The 17,756-nt window shown below is 40.7% G+C and overlaps 1 protein-coding gene across 3 annotated transcripts in view; it reads left to right on the forward strand.

Annotated features, from left to right (window-relative positions):
- LOC135341069 (uncharacterized) overlaps nucleotides 1-17,756 on the forward strand; it is a 121,811-nt gene that overhangs the window by 84,667 nt on the left and 19,388 nt on the right. For all 3 annotated transcript variants that reach the window (XM_064537543.1, XM_064537542.1, XM_064537544.1), the window contains exons 41-49: nucleotides 17-478; nucleotides 528-682; nucleotides 1,058-1,172; nucleotides 6,413-6,656; nucleotides 6,800-6,939; nucleotides 11,027-11,317; nucleotides 11,473-11,643; nucleotides 11,757-11,806; nucleotides 12,005-12,195. In XM_064537543.1, the coding sequence (XP_064393613.1) occupies nucleotides 17-478; nucleotides 528-682; nucleotides 1,058-1,172; nucleotides 6,413-6,656; nucleotides 6,800-6,939; nucleotides 11,027-11,317; nucleotides 11,473-11,643; nucleotides 11,757-11,806; nucleotides 12,005-12,195 (1,819 nt within the window). The remainder of the gene's footprint in view (nucleotides 1-16; nucleotides 479-527; nucleotides 683-1,057; nucleotides 1,173-6,412; nucleotides 6,657-6,799; nucleotides 6,940-11,026; nucleotides 11,318-11,472; nucleotides 11,644-11,756; nucleotides 11,807-12,004; nucleotides 12,196-17,756) is intronic.

Raw genomic sequence — 17,756 nt, forward strand, 5'->3', positions numbered from 1 at the left:
CTCCCCTCCCCTGTAGAACCCTTGTATGCAGCAGCCACTAGCCCACCTTTACTTCCTCACTGTACTGGAGCACCTGATGAGCAAGCCTTGTGACCTCTTAGATTTCATTAAAATGGCCAAAAGCATAAACACCCTCTGTACCTCCCAACCCACCATTGATGCTTTCAAGGTTATACTCTACATAGAGCTGCAGGCCGTCACACAAGTCATAGCCCAGCAGCTGGCATTGCACCTTGACCCCTCTGACTCGAATAAGTTTACCTGTATCAAAGATATCACCTTGGAGTTGAATGAGATACTGGACGATGAAATCACAGGAGGGGGTCCTGAGGGGGGTCACGGGATGGTGGTCGCACTACATCTGCTTAAAATGCTCATTGACCAGAGTCCTCAAAAATTCACAGACCTTTTTGATAAGAAGTACAAGACTGAGCGTGACCTTAAGAAGATAAATTGCTTGGAACCATTCTATAAGAAGGTACACTACACGATTTGTTTAATTTCTAATAATTATGATCCTTCTACAGACTCCGTCTGTGTCATGTGCTCATTACTTGCTGCTTATGATGCCAGATGCTGATGGATATATGAAAATCCTGTTTAACCAAGTTGTTAGGATCATGATGTCCATTCACAAGGGCGGGAACATTGAATCTTTGAAAACCCTTGCGGCTACTGAGTGGTGAGACTTTACGTCATGCACGTATACTCAAGTTCTATATCTAGGAAAAATGGTTTGGGTGAAAAAAGAATTAGGTCCATGGGTCCTTCCCCCCCGGGAAAATTTTTATTTATAGCTTCTCATGCAAAATGCAATTGAATGCCATTTAATAGATCTCTATAGTTTTGAATTTGCAGACAAGTGGAGGGGGGAAGCTGAAGCTAGTGTTTAGGGGAGAAGCTTCCCCCCTGCCCCCCACTAGATAATACCTATAGGTTGGAAGGAATCTTCAATTCTTCACTTTCCAGACAGACTCGGTACAGGATATAGCATCACCACTCTAAATTCCTATTAATTATTATGATGCATGCAAATTTTATATTTCATTCACCCCAGTGCCCACTCATCGAAGAGGAGTCCCGAAGTGCCAGCTGCCTGGCACACTGATAGGAGGAACACGTTCAGAATGATGGTGTGGCTAGTAGCCTACTATGAGTACTACTGCAAAAAAGCAAGTCTTTTGATTGTGATTATGATGAAGTCTGAGAAAATACCTGCAAATTCTCGGCCTGTTGCTGTTATAATTCATGCACTCAACTGTACTAGCCTGAATACCAATCTATGTATTATTATGCAGATAAAATCTAGGGGTGAGGGTCATTACCGTATAATCTGGTTAGTATGCGCATGCGCCTTGCGCCTATGGAAAAGAACAGGCCTCTATGCGCCTATTATCGTTATAAAGATTAACCACACCCATGACATTTCAATGAAGCAAATCTCCATAGCTAGCTCGATTGTTTGTCTGCAAGAGATCTATAGTTATTATATATCTGACAGCTGAAGTGACCCCGTACCATGAATAATGGAAAAGTGTCACTAAAATAGAAAACTAGAATTACCAAAACTCCAACTCAAAAGTCTACTATTCGCCGTCACGGTTACACGGCGAACAGTGGACTGGTCAATAAACTCTGTGTAGAATCTTGTGTTGCACAATCAGCATATCAGATAAGATTCTAAGTGGCTGTGGTTTTTGTGACGTCAGTCTACTAGCACGTGATACTTAGACTACCAAAAAACTAGCTACACAAAAAGTATTCTAGTGCTGTGTTAGTACGTACCATATTACAGCTATATAATATAGTTTTCATTACTCAAATTGACAACTTGCACACTAATGCCTTGCGCCTATGCGTGCATGGTGGTGAGCATCACGTGACTGCATTCAACGTCACCATCAATGATATTTTTGCCACAAGTATCGTGGAAAACGTTGCATGAGTCTCTACACAGAGTGTGCAAAAAGTGTTGGCTTGCAAGTATAACGCCTCAGTAGACTAGTCTATAATTCATTAAAAATTCTGCAAAAATAAATTTACCTTCTAGGCTACCTACCTACCTAGTAAGTATGTATTATAGAAGTAGAAGGCTAATCAGCAAAGTATAAGCAATAACATCAATATTCCTTCTGCATGTTTACTGCTTTAAAGAACTTCTTGAGGCCATGCATGGAAGCATGCAGTGCCATGTACGTTCTTATTAGCTATAAGCACCTCAAAAAATAATTAGATGTAGTTCTTATTTAGAACAAAAAAAAATTTAAATTCTACAGTTGGTGCTTGTATTAGTCTATAATTAGAACAACTACTGTAGCAGCTAAGCTGGCTAATTTATAGCTAGCTAAACTGTAGCGGTACAGCGCTTTAACAGAGAGAATCTACTACACAATTGAAGTCCCAAGTTGTTTATAGCTAAAATAGTACAGCTATAGCTATAGTAAGTAGATCTTAAGTGAAGTGTTTTCTTGAGTGAAAGGGAGGTTCCATCATAGATTATTGAAGAGTGGGATTCAAAACACATATGTAAATGCGTGACCCATCTGTGTTTATGGTTATGTTTCCTCCTTTTCTGCCTCCATGACATGAAATTGACCTTTTTCCTATGATAATTTTAGTAAATACATCTTTAACAGCCAAAAAGTCAGTCAGCAAGGTTATACTACTGACTAGCCAGAAAGAGACATGAGACAAGAAGGAAGGCTACTAGCTAGGATCAAGTTGGGCTACTAGCTTCTATTCGTATTTCAAAAGTTAGAATTAGAGGAGCTCTTTGTCATTGTATGAAAGAGTCTACAGTGGGATCAGACGGAGTATTAATAGAAGTTCAAGAACACGTCAACTCCTCTTTTCAGAAAGTATATAGATATATTATCTATAATTTATTATACAAACAATTTAATGCATTAATACAGAAATAATGAAAGCACCGCGGGTGCTGGTGCCTCGGTGGATATGCCAAAGCTAGATAGCATAACACTATTATACACAGTCATGATGAACATTGCATTGCATTATGCTGCATGCAAACTCAAAGAGTGGGTAATGATCGACCATGATTGTTGTTATGATGCCAAAAGTTGAAGTCTAACTGCCATCAGCAGAGCCTTGCAGCTCTCTTATCACTCCTGCAGCTACCAATAGTTAGCGTTCTAGTGCAGAGCCAACTACTAAGTAGAGTAGCAACGCTCGGTAAACAATTTTGGCTACGTGCTCTTCTGAAAAGGCTGCAATGGCATTCCAAGTAAGCAAAACTACGCATTACTCAAGAACGAAGCATTATTTTGCAAATCCACGGATTTTAATCCAAGAAAACATGACTAGAAGCCTATGGAAACTCTTACTTGATTCATCCGTGAGCAGCTGTAGCAGTCTACACACAGACGCACATACAAACACACTACCGTGTACCTCACTTGCGCATGCGCACCGAGGCATAATTATGCAATTTCCTTGAACTGATGTCCTCTTTGGTAGTGGTTTAGTGAACGTGCTACAGTCTGCCAATGTAAATCTGAAAAAGCATCATCAGATGCACACAATCTAACATTGTTGCCCAGTGAGTGGGCATATCAAAGCAATCCAATGCTCAGTATATAGCATGTTGCATCACTACCATAGCAACCATATAATGCACTGGGATTATATGCACTTGCATTGTGTGTAAATGCAGTAGATTTCTGCAAGAGATATCCTTTTGGGACTTATGCACCACCATCACACCCAATAACTCATTTGGTCCCTTTTATAGGCTACTACTTTTAAAACTAGAAGTGGGAAGAAAACCTGAAAATTTACTATGGAATTCAGCAAAACTAATGAATACACTAAATTCCTTTAAAACATATGTCTTAAACAGTATCTAACGAGTTTAGTTGCTAGGTTCATTTCAAAAACTAACCGAAAGAATGGACGCGGACGAAGACCTAGGCCTAGACAAGCTCTTTTCTGAAGAAGTACTCGGCATAATAATGACCGAACCCATAGACCCCGCCCTCTACAACATAAATGTGGAGGCGGAGCTGGCTACTCGTTCTACAGAACAAAGAAAGGAGGAGGAGCTGGACGAGCCAACAGAACCTGCACAATCTTCTCTACCTAACTCAAAGCGAATGAAGCTTTCTTCAAGCAGTGCCTCTACCTACAAGCAAGTGCGTGCATTTGCACCTCAGTTAACAAAAAATGAGATGGAAAAATTGAAGAGTGCTATTCCTAATACCGTATAGCGGGTAAGTTTCGTGGGGTAAAAAATTCGTTCAACTCGAGAAACGGTGGTATTCGTGAGTAAAAATTTCATTTAGTCTCGTGGCTGCACGGCATTTCTACGTTCCGATAAGCCACGCCTACGTTAAAATTTCGTGGAGGTCAGCCTGCCCATGAAAATAACGAATATTTTACCCCACGAAAATTACCCGCTGTACGGTAGCACAACTTCAGATACAAAGTACTGCTTCAAGCTATGGAATGACTGGTGTGAGTACCGATTAAAGTGCCATAGGGATGTTATTCCACTATTGAGTGACCTGAAATCCGAGGAACTATCCGAGAACCTGAAATGCTTCATTTTTCAGATTCGGAAGAACGATGGCTCAGAATTTCCCCCTGACACACTGCAGTGGCATACAGAAGTATTTGCGATGGAATGGAAATCCCGGGATTGACCTGTTCAAGGATGCTTGTTTTGCTGACTTTCGAATGTGCCTAGACTCCGAAATGAAGCGCTTGCAGAGAGCTGGACTAGGGTCACAAAAGAAGAAGGCTGAACTTCTAACAGAAGAAGAAGAAGAACTTCTATGGAACAAAGGTCTTCTTGGATGCAAAACTCCACAAGCACTGGTTGATACAGTACTTTTTATGAATGGTGTCTACTTTGCTCTACGAAGTGGTAGCAAACATCGTCAATTGAGGTCAGAACCATGCCAAATTCAAGTAATTGAAGTTGCTACTAGACTCTACAACGCTGGAGTGGACGAACAAATGATAATGGAAGCAACTGGACACCGAAGCTTGGAAGGAGTTCGCAGCTACAAGAGAACTTCTGAGTGTCAAAAGAAGTCAGTTTCAGACATCCTCAACATAAAGCCAGTTAACATACTGGCACACACTGATCACTCACAGATGGCAGTGCAACAGAACTCACAAACCAACTGCTGTCAATTTATGCCTCCAAACTTTAACTTTAGTACCTGCAACGTTACCATCAATCTCTCTATGCCTACATCCAACAACCAACGTATTAACAGCGACTGAACATGCATTATAATTTTATGTCATTACCAAAAACAGAACAGTTACTTCTCATTGTTTTTTATAATACAATCTACAAAAAACATGTTTGAAAAACACAAAATAATGAATGGTTGTTGTGAACATGAAAATTACAGGTTTATATGAGAATTTACAGGTTAATATGGGAAATATAAACCCTGTACTGACCAATCAGATTGCTGGATTCTGGGCTACTAGTAACTAATACGATTTATATGACCAGTCAGACGAGTTTAACGTCATTGGGCAACAAGTTAGTTATTGCAGGCGCCCTCGTGCAATATATGGCATGTTGCACTCTGGCTGGGAAATAACTAATACATATCAGTTTGATATAACAGTTTACCTTGGGTCTTCCAACTGACACTTTCGTCGTTTAATCTCTCATAACTCTTCCCCAAAAAACTTGGCGACCTATTCGTATTATTACAAATAAAGTGTACAAAAGCATGCATGTAGTAACATTAAAGGGTCACTTCTATAGCCTATATACATTTGCTACTTCAACACCTACATTTCACAAAATCCCGCAAGTGAAAGTCATGAGTGCGATAATAAATTTGACTGTAAATACTACCATGAAGAATCATTCACAAAGTTGCTACATTCAAAACACACTTAACACACCACTGTACTTGTCTCCAATCTCGAACAGGCTGTACTTCTTTTTGGAGAGATAAAAAAATCCCACAATCCTCAGCCAGTTAAGGAAAGCTTTAGTAGACACTTTCAGACGAAGGTTACAAGTATAATATAGGTACTAAAGAGCATAGTACTCGCTGGCGTGGCCCTGTGCAATATCCCTGAGGCCAAGGCACTTCTCTGTCCTTCTAAAAGACTCCACGCTTCAGGTCGTCACAACAGTACTGCGTGGGCGTATAGGCGAAACATGGATGGGCCAGAATTTCACTGAGTCCACGCATGCGTTTCCAACCCCTCTCTTCAATAATCTATGGTTCAATGGAACCCATTGAACCTGTCTGGATTGCTGCTGCGTGGTATTCAAGGAAAAAAGCCAGCTAGGAGAGGAGTGGCTATAATTATTTCAGTATACTGAATATACTGTACATTTATTCTAATACGTAGAATACAGTGTCCCTTATTTATCTAACATTTCACTATACTCTCCCTTTCCCTGTGACAGATCCCTTCTAATACTCTGTGTAATGCTATGAGCCATCCAGACATGACCCCCTATCTAAAGGAGGAGGGATATGTTCGAATGATTCGATGCTTTCTACTGCCAGAGCTAATGATTCAACAAAAGGAAGCACCAAACGCTCTCAGAGAAGATGAGGTCGACAGGAGACATCGACCAATCAGACGAGGGGGAAATGAGATGGATCCAGTTTATGAGCTATTCATGCCCAGTCACCCTGAACAACAAGGTATAATAGATCAAAGTGTAGCTACGAAATTGGCATCCAAAAACAACATTTTATAGATTGTGACTTGTGATAAAACTTATTGTTGTCATAAAAGGCTCAACTCTTGGTTTTTCAGTGCATAATCCAACGATATTCATTTTCAGACCAATCAGATGTTGACTTACGTCACACTCTGGCCAATATGGTTGCCATGGTGATTGGCAGTCCAGCCCGAAGCAACCATCTATGGTTCCACATGTTTGCTCCCGAGCAGCTGGTCAATACCTACATCACGAGGTTCATGGTGAGTTAATTGTGTGTGTGTGTGTGTGTGTGTGTGTGCATGCGTGCGTGTGTGCGTGCGTGTGTGCGTGCGTGTGTGCGTGCGTGCGTGCGTGCGTTGTGGAGGGTCTTCAGACATTATTTTATATACAACGCTATATATGTATCGTCGTAGATAAGACTATCTTTCGAAATTGTAACTGAATTTCCAGTGGCAAATCCAGAGGGAGATCCCTGCAAAGGAACCCCCCCTTTTGCTCGGAGTGTTTTTGAGTACTCTACAGTTATGTGTCACCTATTCTACATGTACTTATTGTACTTATGTAGTAATGTCAATACCTACATGTAGTCCATGCACTTTTGAACAGAAGCTAGATAAAAACAGTGGCAGCTTCTATACTTGTTTCTACTGATTGTGTTGCAAACTCTGCAATTATTGGTGCAGATATAAGGATTTCCCACATCTATGTAGGCATAACCCAACGGTCTGCGCAGGGAAACTACTCACCCTAGGAACCACCCTTTTCTTTTCTGGATATCCGCCGCCACTATATACCTTTCAAAGGTGCCAGACTGGCTTAATTGATTTAGATGTTGCCATAATTTTAGTACCCACTTGGGCTCGAGAGAGTGGGGAAGAAAGAGGGCAAGAAAAAGCGGGGATAGTAAGAATTAAAGAAAGGGGAAGATCTGTATCGTAGCAACTATATAGGTAGGGTTGGTAAAAAAATTAGAATGTTCTATCATACTGAATGTGGTTTTGGTTGCCTAACAACCTAAATTGAGATAATTCTCTCTAAAGCCACACTGTAAAAATAAAAATAAAAGGGTCCTATATGACCCAGTAAGCTCGTTGCGCATGCGTATATCGAGGTATACGTTTGTGTACCGTATAGCGAGTATATATTTCGAGGGTATAAATGTTCGTGGTTTTCGCAGATTAAGTATGTACCGCGAACATTTATAACAGCAAATTTAATATCGCATGCATGCATGCTGCAAAAAGGCTGCTATTCCCGAAAATTAAATCCGCAAAAACCTTTTTAAAATGGCTTTTCGCAAAAATGTATACCTTCGAAGTATACAAGCTATATGCGGTACACATAGACTGCAAGTGGCATGTCTAACGAGGGGCTTTGAGGGCTTGAGCACCCCCTGGTCTCCCATGCAGACAACCATGAGGAGACTAATCTAGCTATTACTGGTCTAGCTATCAGCACTACTAGTCTAGCTGTATATATAACAGCACTGGTAGACAGCTATATATATGGCAGCACTGCATGGTCTAGCTATCAGCACTGGTTTAGCTATCAGCACTATTGGTCTAGCTATCAGCACTGGTCTAGCCATCATCAGCACTACTGGTCTAGCTATCAGCACTGGTATAACTATCAGCACTAGTCTAGCTAACTGAGCAGTTGTCTCAAATTCTCATGCATGTAAGCTGATGTTACTAGTCATGACCACGCCCTACTGAGCGTGCACAATCAGCATTGGCAAGCTATAGCTAATAGGGTCTCAAAAACAGTGACCTTTTTTTAGGAGATTCTGAGCACCCCCTTCTCAAGTTATGACTAGATATGCTTACTTTGAAGGCCATTGCAGTCACTCCAGATTCATGAAGCAAAACAATATGCACACTGTAAAAAAAAAGTGTGCTGGTCTTAGTTACTCTGGTACATGGATAAATAATGCTTGCATGCTAAATAAATCCTCTTGTTGAGACTGCTGAAGAAGATATTCCATGTGTTGTATTTGGCTGGACTCTTCATCACTTGTATAATTATAGCGATACTCTGACTTGAACACACACACTACCGTAGAAACTGGATTAATTTACTAGCCCTTGCTCAATTATAAGCATATCTTTATTTTCAGCGCATGCTCAACTGCAGGTTTTTGTAGTAGAATTGAAGCGCTTTTCCAAATTATGTGAAGGATATTAGTGAATTGATTTGTTTATCTGTGCAGCGAGCTGTACATGCAGAGTATAGATAGTGATATCCACCTGAAAGGACTCTTTGGCTTTTTCGTTTTGTTTTTTTCTTTAAAATATTTTATGCGTAAGCATACAAGGGTGTACAACAAATAGCGCTACAATAATCAAAAACGTTGTATACCTGCATGGATATGAACAAACAATGCAGTAAAAAAAGTGTTATGAAAAATAAAAAAACGAGTGCTGCAAGCTGCTGCCTCTCGCCATGTTTTGCTTTCGCTCAAAACTATTGGATGAGGTAATTATAAGTGGCGGATCTAGGATAATTGTCAGGAGGGTTCCAGTGGCAAAGCAGGGACAAGGACTCTGCATTTCACCTAAAAAAAAGGTCGTCACTTTTATAAAACAGTAAGCATGCACAATAGGACATGACATTTCACCTAAAAAAAAGGTCAGCACTTCTCAGATACAGTCAGCATGCGCTGCAGGTTTAGAGCCTTTTAGTTACTAGATCTGCATAAACAGAGCTTCGCAGGACTTAGGAGAACTAAAAGTAAGTTATTAGAGCTAGTAGTAAAGGGAAAACTTGCTAGCTGCTTAAGCCTCCCTCCCACTCACTTATGTGTATGAATCAACCACTGTAAGGTCAGGAGGGTGCTTGAGCACCCTCTGCTACCTGCTAGATCCGCCCCTGATATAATGTTACGTTATGTTGTATATAATGTTGCGTTATTATTATTCCATGAGGCGTATAGCCGCACGAGGGATATGGTAAAGCTGTCTGTGTGTCTGTGTATCTGTTCCAGCTGTAACTGCTCAACGGTTGCCATGCGACGAAACTAACAGCTTCTATATATAGGCTTCTAGCCATGTTCTCTTGGATTTGATTCGTGAATTAGCAAACTAAAGCTTCTTTCTCGAGTTATGGCTAGTTTGACAGGCTGTTGCAGTCTCTTCAGAATCTTTCGTAACATCATCTGTTTGCACAAACTTTCTTATATGAGTTAGCCTTGCACTAAAGCGCTAGCTGTTTTTTAGCTACAGGAGTCAAGAAATAGCTGCAAAGCTGCATGTCCAAGGACAGATACTAGAGGGGGGCTTTGGGGGCCGTAGCCCCCCTCCCCCCTCCAACTAGACGGACTGTAGCAGCTAATAGCTTGTTTCTAATTCAGAGGAGGTTCGACAGGGTCAAATGGTCATTAATGACTAATGGAGATCCAACCTGATGCTATTTGGAGTGGAGTGGACTTGGACCCTTTTTGCTCCTAGCCTGGTCAATGCACAATGAACTTTATAATAATTATAGATTTCTAGCTAACTAACGAATCATCCCTCGTTCCAAGCAGAGACATCTGGTTACTGGGTATAGGGCTCAAAATTGACTAAATTATAGGTGCATTCTCGAATATAAGCGTACAGAGCTCTGCTATTGACCCTGGAGCGCTGTTTCTATGAATCTGAGATGAACTTAGCTATTCCACTTAAGTATATAGGTAGCTTTTGCACTAGAAAACTAGCTATTAGTAGCTGCAAGAGTGCTGCAAACAGCTTCACCTATTAATTGCACTTTTGGCATCCTTCTAGCGTGGTCATGCACAGTAAAAACACATTCGTTACAGTAACATACAACATGTTAAATGAAACGCATCTTTTGAAATTTAATATGGAAATTTCTGTCATTTTAACACTAAATACAATGATGCATCTCATATAATATAATTATGTGTTTTTGCTGTGTGTCGATTATTTCGCATATTAACAATTATTATGCAGTGCATGCTATATTTTAGTGATTCTCATCAATATTCACTCTTTGCAGCCATCCAGAGCTTCATAATGTTTGTTGAAGACTGTTATATGGCACAGTATTATAACAAAGGAGAGCTCACTAGGGTGTTTTTCTCGAGTAAGATCAAGATTTTTGTCTACGACGAGTTTTAATGAGTTTTGAAAAATTCCTGTAGCCCCCCCCCCCCCCCACTGCCAAATATAGTATGCAAAAATAAATTGCACAATGCAAGAACAGAGGAGGGTAGGTCTCATAGGTCAGTCGCGCAAGGGTCTTAATATACATTTTTTGCACGTGATGATCAGTGGTTTGCTCACGTGCGACAGCCATATGGCTCTATATTCTAAGTGTGTATTAAATGTGATCTTACCACACGTACAGGGAGAGTTTGGGAGCTCAGACTACAACAAATGTGCCACTCGTGACACGTGCACTCTCCACTCTCTCCACCTCCTTCTCTTAACCAACTTTGGAGCCTTCACCATGTCACTATTGACTCTCCCAGACGCAGATGCCAGGATACACGGACCACAGATCTCAGACTGGCAGTCTGTGCGTCACTACTGTGTGTCACAGCTGAGGACTGTATGGCAGTACTTGACGAACAATCTGGGGCTCTCTGAGGAAGAGAGGACATTCTTTGTGAATCAATGTCTCAAGACCTTCCATGAGGTGGTTAATCAGTGTGATCTTGTTTGTCTTTCGTTAGTTGCCTCTATATACCATAATTATAGCTACATGTAGTTGTTAAATTGCACATATAGAAGAACAGAGCCATGGGGGTGAGTAAACACAGATTTAGAGTACCACTACCACCACCCATGCAGGTGGTCAACAGATCTCTTGAGCCGCTCCCTTCCCCCCAGCTGCTTGAGTCGGGTGAGCTGGTGAAAGACTCAATGAAAGGGCTCTTTGTCAGCAGAGAAGAGCTTAATGATTACGAGAGGCTCTGGCACTGTCATGTGTACCAACCAACATGGAACCAGTTGCAAGAAAAAGTGAGCCTGGACTTAATTATGGAATACAGTGATTGTTAGACTGTTTTGTAATATATAATTATGTTCCATTGAGTGCAGATAAAAGGGTTTTTCACGATTTTTCCTCTCTACAGTTTGCCGTCTACTCCAACCTCTGCCAAAACATTATTTTTGCTAAGTTGAGGTAGGTCAAACTTGTTCTGTCTTACCTTCTCACTAACAAGGGGCGTAGCCAGTGGGGGGTGCTGGAGGGGCTTGAACAGTCTAATTTTTGGGTAACGCAGTTAAAACCCACCTTTATCGTACTCAATCTATTCATAAGAAACCTATAGTCCAGTCCTAGAGTAATAGCCACTATATTAACCACATGCACTCCTTGCAGGTGTCTAGACATCAATTACCCGTACTTCCTGTCAGAGACTGACTTTGTGAATTGTAAGTTGGAGCAGCACTCGGATGGTGAAGTCTTGAGGGGACTGTCAGAGTTTGCCCAGGGCTGGCGGAGGTTACAAGCAGGAGGACTGCTACTCCCTGACCTGGTCGAGTTCTACCGATGGCTGCACACTGAGCTGTGTATGTTGTTCGCTCACATAATTATTTGTAATCATAAGCCTCAGTCTCTGCAATTGAGTGCTATAATATATAAGGCCTATATAAGTGTAGTTAGTGTATAGGTGTATAGGTGACAAAGGTTCTCAACCTATATATAAACAACATGTATCACATCACTAAGGTATAAACAACAAATTTACAAGTTTGTTGATTCTGCGTCTTTCATGTCATGTCACGTGACAAGATGCAGTCATTACACTGAACTTGCATGCAGTTATTTGTATAGGCTGCATGTCAGACGTCCTCTGTAGGCTATTTCAATAGCTGCTTATAACCTAAACCAAGAAAGAGTCATTATACGTGAAATAATTGACTGTTTTTACTTTGAAGCCACTGCATTGGCCTTCAAAGTAATCAAAAAACTAGTGAGTAAGCAAAACTAGTGAACAAAGCTTTAGTTTTCAAATCACTATAATAGCACTGGATCTGTGTAAAAAAAATGTCACTACGCATGGATATACTGTGTGTACCTGTGCTCAACACTGCATGTATTAGGAACATCAATTCATCATAAACATGATTATAATATGCCCACACATTCCAAAATGTGATGTATAAATATATAGGGATTGGTCATCACCCCACCAGTAAAAATTGCGTGGATTGGCCGCGGGAAAACATGGAAAACTATCAGTACATGTTCATGACCTTGTAACGGATTGGAGTTATGCTCTCGGCTGATTTCTTGTTTCTACGCTTTTTAGTAGTTCCCCCAGCCAATCCTAGCAATTTTTCATATTGCAAATGTTTTTCTAGTCGGATATGGTATATATATATCATTGTAGTGTGACACTCCTATGACCGCGCATGTGCATTAGATCCACAGGAATAAGGGGAGATGTCTGCAAGAGGTCAAGTTCACAAAAATGAATGCCTAATAGCTACGGTATAAGCTCTTTTTAAAACGCCACATTAAAATAATTACACTGGTAAAGGTGGCTCTATTAAGAGGTTGGAAAATTAGTTTGAGGCTGGATGGCGCGTCTTTAGAGGGGTACCTTCTAATTGGAGGTAAAAAACAACTTTGCAAATGGACTGTGCATGTGGCACCTGCAGCAGTTTTTCTTGGTCTTCCAACAGGCCTGTGCGTAGGTTGCTCACGTTGAAGAGGTATACTGTGGTTCGTTTTGGCTTGGGGTCTGTCCAGATATGGAAGGAAGAATTCTGTGATCTGTTTGCTCATTTTACCTCTATTTACCAATGCGCTGTCTAAAAATAATTTCTTACACGGATGGAGCTCCATTTGGAGTTTTAAAAATTACTTCAAAGGTTTCATGGCACATCTTTAGGGCCACCTTAAAAAGAGCTTATACAGTCCGGTAGCTGCTTTAGCAGCTCTTTTCTGACTCTTGTAGCTAATAAAATTCTAGCGCTTTAGTGCAGGGCTAATTAGCGAAAGTTTGTGCAAACAAATGATGCTACAAAAGATTCTGAAGAAACTGCAACAGCCTTCAATGTGAGTCAAACTTGAGAAAAAATCTTTAGTTTGCTAATAAACGAATCAAAATCCATGGCTAAAAGCCTATATTGAAGCTGTTAGTTTTCGTCGCATTGCAACCGTTGAGCAGTTACAACTAGAATACACACACACAAACACAGACAGCTTTACCCTTTACCGTATCCCTCATGCGGCTACGCCTCAATGCATAACAAGACTTTAAAAGTTAACAGTACCAGAGCTATTCGACAGTACTAGCTACTATAGGGGAATGCTGGAAGCATTGTGTGGGGCGAGCCTAGCGTAGTGAAGAGAAGTAATCATTAATTTGTTCGACTTGCTGTTTCCTAAAGGTATCTCTAACTGCTTCCTCTTCGATTCAAATCTTTTGACGTCAGATTAGCTCGTACTTGTTATCAAACTTCCCTTAGCTTTGCCAGCAGATGGTGTCTTAGATATGGGGTAGGGAACGTCATATAATTGTTGAGCAGTTTCATCCAATAGAAACATTAATGTCTTGCTCATGATTGTAATTGCTTAATACAAATGATCGTTAGAAAATGCAGCGATCGTCACGCTAAAAAGCTTGAACTGACAGTGGACAGACTTACAGACGGATATAAAAAACAGACAGACAGACAGACAGACAGACAGACGGACAGCTTCTCTACAGTACTCGCTAGACTACTATGGGCTCGCCCCAATAACAAATCATGCAAGCATTCAAGATGAGACTGTTTCCTCTGAACACCACCAGAACACATGGTCTACTTCCAGCTCAGACCCCTTTCTCTCTTGTGGCAGAGTGTCTTAATTCTGGGCGGTTGCACGGTTCAGTAACACATAATTATTAATCAAATATCCGTCCACCCCTTGTTTAACCTAAATGAAGCTATCAAAACAGGTGGGCGGTTCGATGGTTAACTACGGTACTAGTCATAGTCTTTTTTTTTTTTTTTTTTTATAATAATTCTGTAAAATGCATGGATACACTAGTAGCATATTACGCTAACCTAATGTGTGCCCTGTATATATTACTTACAATAGCGAGTACAAATTAAAAATAAAGACTAATGTTATACTAATGCAAGTGACAGAGTACATTTCTCTTAAATGACAAAATTGATGTACTTTCCTGCAGCTCCAGTGGTAATTCATTCCACACAGATATTGCTTTTGGGAAAAAAGAGTTCGCATATGCATTTGTTCTGCAAATTGGTCTTTCAAACTGTATATTTTTTGTGCTTCTTAGATTGAGAGGGCATACTCTTCTTTCCAGTGGTGGATCAGGGAATTTAAAGTTACCATTTATTACCTGGTAAAGGTATGATAGCTTCAGGTACAATCTTCTTGTAGAAAGGGACGGTAGGTCCACAGTATCTAATAGGGAGTCGTAGTCCATATTCCAAAGTTTTGTGCAGATTTTAATTTTTTCTTTATGAAATACTTGAACCTTAAACCTATACTTTTCTTTTCTAGCCAGCAGGCCACCTTTTCATTCTAGGAACAAGAGTATTACTTAGATGATGACATAGCTGAGCTATACATTCGCTCTACAGTATACGGTATATAGCTCCTACTTTCAGTTTGACATGACAGAACTACGACCTTTGTGTGAGGTCACCCCTTTTAGGCGCTGCACGATTCTCTGGAGGGGCACAGCTAAAAGTTAACTAACTTGCAGCAGCATTCATGCAGTAACATGAATGGGCTACTTTATCACAAGAATCAGGGCGTGACATAGTCTCGCGCAGCCGTCGATGGGGGAAGGACGTCTGGTCGAACCCGCCGCTTTTCCATGATACTCAGGAATGTGACATGTGTATAAATATCATTATTACTGTTGTTATACACATCACCACTATAATTGATTAATAATGTCAAGAACACGTCATATTAGAAAAGCACATGCAGTATTTTAATAGTCTGCAAAGAGCTCTACAATTTAGAAGGACTATACAGGACGCATATACAGTTCCATCAAGAGCTGCTCCCAGACAAACACGTTTCTAGGTAGTTTCTACCATTCCACAACATTCTTTCAAACTTTTACAGCAAGCTTTTGGTTAGGTTTGAGCTCCCTATAACTAGCTTTATGGCAGCAACACTGTCACGATTAGCAGCAGCTTAATTTTTGGTGCAGAGTAATCTAGCTTCTAGGCTTCTGATGTAGCTGCTTATCTTTATAGCGCACACTTCCTTTCTACAGGTTACGTAAAACCACACCCAAAATATTTAAATCTGGCAATCTGATTGGTGCGACAACATTCCGAAACGGGCTCATGGAAAAGCGGCGGGTTCAACCAGACGTCCTTCCCCCTTCGACAGCTGCTCGCGAGACTAGGCGCGACAAGCAGTCACACTTGCAAATTTATTGCACAAAACATAAGCTCATGTGACGATTCATTAGTGACCTTTTGACCAACCTCCTCTGCTAGTCACATGCACAGACTGGATGTCTGGACTAGAGCTAAGAGAGATGCTACTGTCTATGGCTCTCATCAATTTGCATGCAGCGTCACGAAACAAGCGGGCAGGGCCGGGCAAGCTAAATCAAACAGTTCTATATAATTATGTGACTGGGCCTAGGAAACAACCCTTATGGAGCAAACTAAGTTCAGTACGCTACAAGTAAAATATTTAGTTAGGATTTTGGTCTCAAAACGGTAGGGCAATGCTTTCCCCCTTTCACTCGAAAATATTTTGGGGTAAGAAGGTGCAAGGTGAGTGATCAGAGGAGGTACGACACGGTCACATGACCAGCCAAAAGGATTATGAATCTCATTAACTTGTGCATGAATATCATTCAAGACTGTGTACTTTGATAGTGGATTTGGTTTGGCGTGTATCTTTCAAGAAATACACTTGATGTTTCTAAGATCAGGATGGTTGATTGCTGGGCTTATACTGATGTGAAATAGCTTTCAATCAGTTTCAACCATCACTTAGATTTTGAGATATTATTGTTTTTAGTGTAATTCTGTTTTAGAGTATTTATAAGTATTCTGTGCCTGCATTCAGGATAGGATCACGGCCAACATCTGAGCCTTGGTTCTTACAACAAATCTAATCTCTACTTGTAAAACCTACTAGCCAGCAACAAATTCACTGAGTTTTATGCTCTCAACTTGTTTCTTTATGGCGCTTACTTGCCACCAGTTGAATGTCATCATTGGAATGCATTTTTAACGACTTCTTTGTCTTTCTTTCCTCAATCAAGACATACCAGCCACGTGAGCTTAACCGCGTGTCGTACCTCCTCTGGTGAGTGATATTGTTGGAAGCTTAAGTACCATACTTCTTCTAAATAAGGCGCCTCTTTTTAATAATTACGACATGAGCAAGGGCCATAATTAGAGACAGAAAAATTAGATTTGGTCCAGGGAGGCGCGTATTTAGAAGGGCGCCTTATAAATAGAGGTTATTTGAACAATCTTGGTATCCTCGATTCCAGGCCGTGTCTCATCATCCTTAAGCTTTCTGAAAAAAGATGTGATGTTAGCCTCCATTTACAACGTGCCACCAAAAAATAATCTCTCTAGCCACGTGGAGCTCTATATGGAGACTTTAAAATTAGTTTTCAGTTTGAGTGGCGCCTTATTAGAAGGGCGCCTTATTTAGAAGAAGTACGGTACTGCTTTTTTTATGCCTCGAGGCGTAGCCGCACAAGGGATACGGTATAAGCTGACTGTGTGTGTGTGTGTGTGTGTGTGTGCGTGTCTGTCTGTCTGTGTGTGTTCCAGTTGTAACTGCTCAACGGTTGCAATGCGACGAAAACTAACAGCTTCTATAGGCTTCTAGCCACGTTCTCTTGGATTTTGATTCATGGATTAGCAAACTAAAGCTTCTTTCTCGAGTTCATATGGCTAGTTTGACTCACATTGAAGGCTCCGGTAAAGAAGGGCTATTAAACAATATTCAGACAAAATCAAGATTACTGCACTGACTTACTCTGCATAGATCAAAGAAGCTCCAGCTGCAATATGAACAGTCAAAAGCAACTAGCTAGAAAGTTATGATAGTTTTTAATAAAGGTCAAAGGTCGCAATCAATTTTGATCACCGTTTTTGACCGGAGGCCTTCA

Source organism: Halichondria panicea, chromosome 9 (assembly GCF_963675165.1).
Source record: "Halichondria panicea chromosome 9, odHalPani1.1, whole genome shotgun sequence".
NCBI lineage: Eukaryota > Metazoa > Porifera > Demospongiae > Suberitida > Halichondriidae > Halichondria > Halichondria panicea.